The sequence below is a fragment of the Salvelinus sp. IW2-2015 genome, linkage group LG18 (genome assembly GCF_002910315.2).
Source record: "Salvelinus sp. IW2-2015 linkage group LG18, ASM291031v2, whole genome shotgun sequence".
NCBI lineage: Eukaryota > Metazoa > Chordata > Actinopteri > Salmoniformes > Salmonidae > Salvelinus > Salvelinus sp. IW2-2015.
Genome location: NC_036858.1, coordinates 55,411,889 through 55,420,880, shown reverse-complemented (window position 1 = coordinate 55,420,880; position 8,992 = coordinate 55,411,889). Strand labels below are relative to the sequence as shown.

Here is an 8,992-nt window from a genome sequence, read left to right as displayed (position 1 = left end):
CAAAATTACCAGGAGAGCTTTACACTAAAAACAACATAAATTAAACAAAATAAAGGTTTTCACAAAATGAGGAGAAAAAGGTTCAGGTTTGTCTATCAAACAGCACATGTGTTTTTGTAGGGTGGTGTATGTGTTGGGAAAGGTGTGCAAGGGCTACATGGGGTGGTTCAAAGTTCAGAGGTCATTCTTCTATAGTTAATAATCCCAAAACAAATCATTACATTACATTCCCCTCTGAGTTACACATACTCCATCGGCATCGTACATTCWCCCCTGTCTCCTTTACAGTTCAGTATCTACCACCATTTTGGAGCAAATCAAGTCCTCCATTTTGGATCAAATCCTCCATTCAGCACCACATACAGCACATCCAGTTTCTTAGCTAACAAGGATAATCCCATTCAGACCAGGTAGTTGTGGGAGGACAGAACACTGCTGAGTACAGTAGGGGTGCTTGGAGACATCAGAGCGCTGCATGCAAAACCACGGCCAGAGATTTCTGGTTCATGGACCGGAGTACACTGACCCCTGACTGGTTGCTTGTTAGAGGCAAGGGGAGGCATCTCAAAAGATGAACTAATGACACAAAACACAAGAAAGACATTATGACACATTGAGGGGGGGAGTGGTCTAACTCTAGCAGTCTCCTTCTTGGACTGTGGATTGGTTAAATCCTCTTCTCCGAGACTTCCCTGTTAGAATTAGCAACTGAGATAAACACTCCTCTTTAGTCCAGAGTGAAGAGAAGTGTAGGATGGTTGAGTGAAGACACTGCCTCAGGATGGATGAGGGACATGGGAGTTGGTTAATCAGGTGAGGAGATGCAGTAAGGAAGGTCTACTGCGCAATCATGAGGTTGCCTAAAATGAATAAAATATCAGTATGTGCTGTTATAGCACTGAGGTCGAAATTGGACGCGCGTGTGTGTGGTCAGCGGCGTGGTGTGGGAGGTATGTGTTTGGGACTCTGACTGTCCATTGTCTCCACCCCCTGCTCCTCCAGGTTGATATTACTGGTGGAGGCATGGTCTGAGAGGGGCTCCAACACTGGCTTATATCCTCCCAGATACATCAGACCTGAGAGAGAGAGAGAGAGAGAGAGCGCGAGAGAGACAGACAGACAGAGTCGAGAAAGAAAAAGGGAAAAAGAGAGAGAAAAATAAAGGATGTAAGATAAAAACAAAATGCAAGGCCCTTGTGTTGAGTACTGTGCTCGCTGGTCTCTCTCCTTCTAGTGGGCGATAATGGTAGTCTAAAGTCTGTGGCTGGCCAGTCTAACATGCTGACCAGACCGCTTGCGCGTCCGCCATCGAGTGCATGTTAATTTTGTCCACCCACACCAGARGTGATCAGGACACGCAGGTTGAAATATCAAAACGAACTCTGAACTATATTAATTTGGGGACATGTCAAAAAATCATTAAACATTTATGTCAATTTAGCTAACTAGCTTGCTGTTGCTAGCTAATTTGTCCTGGGWTATAAACATTGGGTTGTTATTTTACCTGAAAAGCACAAGGTCCTCTATTCCGTGATTTAATCCACAGATAAAAGAGTAAACCGAGTTTGTTTCGAGTAATCTCTACTCCTTAGGTTTCTTCTTTGGACTTTATATGGTGGTTGGCAACCAACTTTAAGGTGCATTACCACAACCAACTGGACTGGAGTGTGGACCTCAGTTCATCTTTCAATCACCCACGTGGGTATATGCTCCTAAAAACCAATGAGGAGATAGGGGAGGCGGGACTTGCAGCGCATCAAGCATCACAAATAGAACCAAGTTCTATTTTAGCGCCTGGCTAAACAGACGCTAGTTGACGCCSTCGAGCAGTGTGGGTGCAATGATTGAATAACATGTACAGTGGCAAGAGAAAGTATGTGAACCCTTTGGAAATACCTGGATTTCTGCATAAATTGGTCATGAAGATCAGATCAAATTTTATTGAGGTCACAACAATAGACAAACACATCCTGCTTAAACTAATAACACACAAACAATTARACGTTTTCATGTCTTTATTGAACACACCGTGTAAACATTCAAAGTGCATGGTGGAAAAAGTATGTGAACCCTTGGATTCAATAACTGGTTGACCCTCCTTTGGCAGCAATAACATCAACCAAACGTTTTCTGTAGTTGCGGATTAGACCTGCGCAACGGTCAGGAGGAATTTTGGACCATTCCTCTTTACAAAACTGTTTCAGTTCAGCAATATTCTTGTGATGTSTTGTGTGAACTGCTCTCTTGAGGTCATGCCACAGCATCTCAATCGGGTTGAGGTCAGGACTCTGACTGGGCCACTCCAGAAGGTGTATTTTCTTCTGTTGAAGCCATTCTGTTGATCTACTTCTGTGTTTTTGGTCGTTGTCCTGTTGCATCACACAACTTCTGTTGAGCTTCAATTGGCGGTCAGATACCCTAACATTTTCCTGCATTTTCCTGCAAAATGTCTTGATAAATTGGGAATACATTTTTCCGCCGATGATAGCAAGCTGTCCAGGCCCTGAGGCAGCAAAGCAGCCCCAAACCCTGACGCTCCCTCCACCAAACTTTACAGTAGGGATGAGGTTTTGATGTTGGTGTGCTGTGCCTTTTTCCTCCACACATAGTGTTGTGTGTTCCTTCCAAACAACTCAACTGTAGTTTCATCTGTCCACAGAATATTTTGCCAGTAGCGATGTGGAACATCCAGTTGCACTTTTGCAAACTTCAGACGTGCAGCAATCTTTATTTTGGACAGCAGTGGCTTCTTCCGTGGTGTCCTCCCATAAACACCATTCTTGTTTAGTGTTTTACGTATCGTAGACTCGTCAACAGAGATGTTAGCGTGTTCCAGAGATTTCTGTAAGTCTTTAGCTGACACTCTAGGATTCTTCTTAGACCTCATTGAGCATTCTGCACTGTGKTCTTGCAGTCATCTTTGCAGGATGGCCACTCCTAAGGAAAGTAGCAACAGTACTGAACTTTCTCATTTTATAGACAATTTGTCTTACCGTGGACTGATGAACATCAAGGCTTTTAGAGATACTTTTGTAACCCTTCCCAGCTTTATGCAAGTCAACAATTCTTAATCTTAGGTTTTCTGAGATCTCTTGTGTTCGAGGCATGGTTCACATCAGGCAATGCTTCTTGTGAATAGCGAACTCAAATTTTGTGAGTGTTTTTTATAGGGCAAGGCAGCTCTAACCAACATCTCCAATCTCTTCTCATTGATTGGACTCCAGGTTAGCTGACTCCTGACTCCAATTAGCTTTTGGAGAAGTCATTAGCCTAGGGGTTCACATATGTTTTCCAACCTACACTGTTAATGTTTAAATTATGTATTCAATATAGACAWGAAAAATACAATKATTTCTGTGTTATTAGTTTAAGCACACTATGTTTGTCTATTGTTGTGACTTAGATGAAGATCAGATCAAAGGGTTCACATACTTTTTCTTGCCACTATGTGCACATTTATTTTGCAACGCATGTGACGTGAGCGGTGTGGTCAGCATGTAACTGGTCATAGAGATGGGGGGTTAAAGGCCTGCTGGGCTGGATGCACATTCAACAAGGGACCAATCCCAACTTCAGAAATGTGCACAAAACACTTTTACTAGACGTGTTTCTCAAGTTGGATTCGTCCATGAAAAACAGGAGCTGCGGTAGCTAGATGCAGGGTTGTGTACCAGCCCAACACCGACTGCACCTGAATGAACTAATCAAGGTGTCCTTGAGGATTAGTCAAAATGGGTGAATAAGTGCTGGGCTGAAACTAATATAAACTCTGCACACCATTTGGCTCTCCAGGACCAAGGTGATAGGTCACTGCTCTACATCATGCAGCTACTAGTGGTTAATAACAGGTAGTGCATCTTCTTTGTTTTGTTGACGTTGAGTGAGAGGTTATTATCCTGAGAGCCCTCACCGCCTCCCTGTAGGCTGTCTCGTTGATGTTGGTAATCAAGCCTACCACTGTAGTGTTGTCTGCAAACTTGACGATTGAGTTGGAGGCGTGCATGACCATGCAGTCATGGGTGAACAGGGAGTACAGGAAAAGGCTGAGAACGCACCCTTGTGGGGCCCCAGTGTTGAGGATCAGCGGGATGGAGATGTTGTTTCCTACCTTCACCACCTGGGGGCGGCAAGGAGTCCAGGACCCAGTTGAATGCTGAGCTGTAGTCAATGAACAGCATTCTTACATAGGTATTCCTCTTGTCCAGATGGGATAGGGCAGTGTGATGACGATTGCATCGTCTGTGGACCTATTTGGGCGGTAAGAAAATTGAAGTGGGTCTAGGGTGTCAGGTAGGGTGGAGGTCATATGATCCTTGAATWGTCTCTCAAAGAACTTCATGATGACAGAAGTGAGTGCTACGTGGCGATAGTCATTTAGTTCAGTTACCTTAGCTTTCTTGGGAACAGGAACAATGGTAGCCATCTTGAAAAATGTGGGYACAYCAGACTGGGATYGGGATTGATTGAATATGTCCGTAAACACACCAGKCAGCTGGTCTGCGCATGCTCTGTGGACGCGGCTAGGGATGCCATCTGGGCCGGCAGCCTTGCGAGGGTTAACACGTTTAAATGTTTTACTCACATCAGAGGAGAGCCCACAGTCTTTGGTAGCGGGCCATGTCGGTGGCACTGTATTGTACTCAAAGCGCGCAAAGAAGTTGTTTKATTTGTCTGGGAGCAAGACGTCGATGTCCGCGATGGGGCTGGTTTTCTTTTTGTAATCCGTGATTGTCTGTAGACCCTGTGTTTGAGCCGTTGAATTCTTTGTCTCTATACTGACGCTTTGCTTGTTTGATTGCCTCCTTGCCATGATTAAATGTGGTGCTTCGCGCTTTCAGTTGTTCTGAAAGTGCGAAGTTTAGTGAACAATCTCTAACCCATCAGCTAGCCACAGCTATAGCCATACCTATTCCTCAATGTGCACAGGGCACGAGTCCGCATCTGTCCATCCGAAAGAGAGAGAGAGAGGAYGAGCATCGAAGAGGAGACAGAAAATATTAAATGATGGATAAAGGAGAGAAACAAAGAGAGAGAATATAACACATTTACGGCACAGAGAATTCATCTGACAACAACCACAAAGAGTAGGGAGAGCGAGGTGAGGGGGCAGTGGGGGCAATACGTTGGGAGTTACAGGAATGGGAGGAGCTAAGGCTTCGTCTGCAATTATTATTATTTTTTTTAATTTAGGCAGATTCCTTAAAGATTGACTTCCTTTTAAGACACATTTTTGAGAGTTAACGACGTGGTCTCTTCATTGAAATAACAGACATCCGTTAAAATAGGGAATGCTCTGAAGTAGCCAGACCTCTAAATCTCTGCGTTCACTCTGCAGCCTGAGCTTTTTAATAAAAAGGCCAGAAAACAGGGACTAGTCGTTTGAGAGTTGGTGGACACAGAAACAGCACCCATGTTAGAGTGCTACAGACTTAGAGAAACAAAGCTAAAGGGCAGTTTTTACACCTGTTTTTGGATACTAGTTGTTCTTGCCTAAACCAGCACCTGGATCTTGACACACTGCTGTGTACTGGGATTATCTCTTGAGAAGCAAAGCCTTTCACCCCTCCCTCACTGTAACCTGCTTCAGCACAGCAGAGAGAGGACATCTAGCAAGCGAGGGAGAAGCAAAGGAGAAGGAGAGATAAGCCGCAGACGATAAGCAAAGTGGCTCGGAGCTGGCAGACACTGAACATTAACTTGGAACTCTGGGATGGAGCATAGAGAACAACCACACACAGCACAGCAGAGAGAGGACATCTAGCAAGCGAGGGAGAAGCAAAGGAGAAGGAGAGATAAGCCGCAGACGATAAGCAAAGTGGCTCGGAGCTGGCAGACACTGAACATTAACTTGGAACTCTGGGATGGAGCATAGAGAACAACCACACACCCACGCTCTCACACACACACACATGCTCTCACATACACGCTCTCACACACAAATGTAAAGACACACACACTTTCTCACACACACAGGAGCTTTTTGCTGGGAGGAGAGGAGGAAGAGAGTGCATAACTACCCACTACTGAGAAAAACAACAAGAACGAACAACAACCACGGCAGTGAAGGATGGGGGGATGATGAGAAGAAAGAAGCCTCCTGTTCTAACTGCTGAGAAAGATACACTGTCTTGTGTTTGGTATGGATGGATCACCAATTACAGCCTCATTTATTTTGGGTCAATATTTTCTTCCTTCAATGTCACTGAATCTATTTCCTGAGCCATTTGAGATTAAACAACTCTAGTAGACCAACATTTTATGGGGTATATAATCCAATTCTCTCCCCTCTTCACTTTCTCCATTTATAGTAATTAAAATCTCAGCTAGAAACATAAGAACCTCAATTTTGACTAAAAACTCTGTCTCCCTCTACCCTCTCCATTGTCTCTCTACCCTGACTTCTGTTCCACTGTTTCTCCTCTCCATGATCCCTCGCTCCCTTCTTATTTCCTTTCACTGACATCCCCATCTCTCCCCCGCCCCATGCCCAGTCTCAGCTTTGATTGGTCCATGTTCAGTAGGTTGCCACTCACCGGCGAATCGGCAGTCGGGAACCTGCTCATTGTCCAGCCCCCCCAAACAGGGTGTGTCGCAGAGGGCGTGATTGTTATTGGCCAACTCTGGACACCTGCTCCGCCCACCTGCAAGCGGGGGCAAAGGTCAAACAACAGTAGCCATGCACAGAAGGGGGTAGGGAGAGGGGGGTGTAAATGGGGGTCAGTAGCTTTTCGATGACTATGCGTGTGTGTGTGTGCGTGCGTGCGTGTGTGCGTGTGTAAAAGAGTGCATGGGTGAGATCATGTGATGATGGTTAGCATGTGGCTCAGGCTCAGAGGATGCACAAGGAGAAGCAGTGACACACGCGTGCAAACATGCATCACATGCACATGAACATATATAGAGACAGGATTCCTTTGGTTTCCTTATTAACTAATTTATTCATTGTCTGTTTATTGTTCACCACTCCACACATCCACTACAACTGGACTGGAGAAAAATACATATTAAGAAGATGCATGATGATAAAGATAATGTCACAAACAAACACACACAAAAYACACACAAACATGCATAGTATTTAAACACACATTCATAAATAACACACACATACACACAAACTCTGGACAAACAAACACACACAAACTTTGAGGTCACGCACACGCACATTCACACACACACTCAAACTCTGGGGACACTGAGAGGCAGGGTTAGAGATTCAATCCCAATTTATCTGACTTTTGAATGGTGGAATAGAGGAGGGAAAGCAGAGGAGAAGGAGAGGTGGGGAGGATATGACTCCAAACATATGCGCAACAAGAGAGACACACACAAACATACTGTACACACACATTGCATATCAGGGTGTGGAATCTAAGCAGTGCATGCAGAGCACAGCAGGCAAACATACACCAGCATTGGAAAACCAACAACATACACACACACACACACACAGAGCAAACTGAACCAAATGCATATGTGCAAACGGATGATTAGTGATGGTTTCACCGATGGTCAGTGTTGTAACACTTTTTTTGGATAGTCCATATGTAGATGCTCTACAAACTATCGACTCACTATGTACTAACCCTAGCCCTAACCCTAACCTTAGCAAGCAGTTGCTTATCAACAGGTAGTTTGTTGATAGTATYACCATTGTTCGAGCATCTACAGACGGAAAGTCCGGACTAGCCAAATAAAGTGTGTGACCAGTATTTTAGCCCACCTTATCATTTACAGTAAAGAGAATCTAGCATGGCACCCCTTAAAACACCCTGCCATCTCACTAATAATGAGCTTTATATGGTAGTTTATAGGATAGGGTGCTGTAACAGGGTAGTCAGTCACTAAAAGGCCATGTTAGAAAGGACAAAAGTGGAAATATTGTAAGAATTGATGAGCGAGTAAACCCTGAGACATRTTTTACTTAAATACTTCTAGTAATTTGAATTCAAAGTCAATGAAAAGTAATTACTACTTAAAATGTATATGTGGTACTGACTCAAAACTAAATGAGAAGTCACATCAAGTTATAATAACAAATGAACCTTTTTCCCAGCATGCTSTACTGCAGGTATATTTTTTGGAATTGTTTTTAATATCTGTGTTTTTGCATGTACATTTTGTGATGACAGCACATTGGGGTTTACAGTGCAGTGTACAGATGATATTTGTTCCCCAATGTAGGGCTTAGGCAAGGAGTTAGTAAGGGTGAGGCTTTAAGTTAGGATTAGTGGGTAACATTGTATTGGTGCTTAGACTGCCACYTACTTCTATCCTTTCCAGCATGGCCAGWTAGTGAGGAGGGTAAAGCAGAGAGGGGTCAGAGGTGAGAGGTATAGGTGAGAGGTCAATGATAGGTCCTATTTACCCTGCTTGTGGGAAGGAGAGGGGCAGTGTTCCTCTGTGACATAATTTCCCTGTGAGAAGGAGAGAGACAGATTCATGTTGTATTGTATATTTTATTTATTTAAATTTTTTAATCTATAGCCATTCCTATAGTTTAGGTACTATATGGTATATGTATCTCTGAATCCTGCTCTTCTGACACAGCGACTGAGAYGTTATCTTTTGGCTCTATGGGTAGTTCCTTCACTATGAGGAAACACAAAAACAGTACAGAAATGCACTAAGAAATAATAAGGAACAGCATGTCAGAAAGCTCAATGTGAAGGAAGAACCCATAGAATCAAATCCCTTCTGGGAAAATTGGAACACAAACAACAACACGAAGAGCTACTTATCCAAAATGGAGATGTATGGATAAAACACTTCTCCAACCTTTTTGGCCATATAACAAAGAACAGAAATGTATACATGATAATTTACAAAACTTAGAACCAGTTATTAAAAAGTACTACCAGAACCCATTGGATTYTCCAATTACATTGGATAAGCTACAGGACTAAATACAAACCTTCCAACCCAAAAAGGCCTGTATATTGATGGTATACTGAACTAAATGATAAAATATACAGACCATGAATTCAAATGG

General features: G+C 43.5%; 1 protein-coding gene across 3 annotated transcripts in view; it reads right to left on the bottom strand.

The window, feature by feature from the left end:
* rnf157 (ring finger protein 157) overlaps window positions 1-8,992 on the bottom strand; it is a 42,785-nt gene continuing 33,793 nt past the window's right edge. The window contains exons 15-18 of one of the 3 annotated variants that reach the window (XM_070448620.1): window positions 8,369-8,417; window positions 6,534-6,641; window positions 4,907-4,941; window positions 992-1,076 (exon numbers count right to left, since the gene is read on the bottom strand). In XM_070448620.1, the coding sequence (XP_070304721.1) occupies window positions 4,907-4,941; window positions 6,534-6,641; window positions 8,369-8,417 (192 nt within the window). In that variant the 3' untranslated portion in view covers window positions 992-1,076. Of the gene's footprint in view, window positions 1,077-4,906; window positions 4,942-6,533; window positions 6,642-8,368; window positions 8,418-8,992 lie in introns of all 3 variants that reach the window. The other 2 variants (XM_024006894.1, XM_024006896.2) reach the window with 2 other exon arrangements.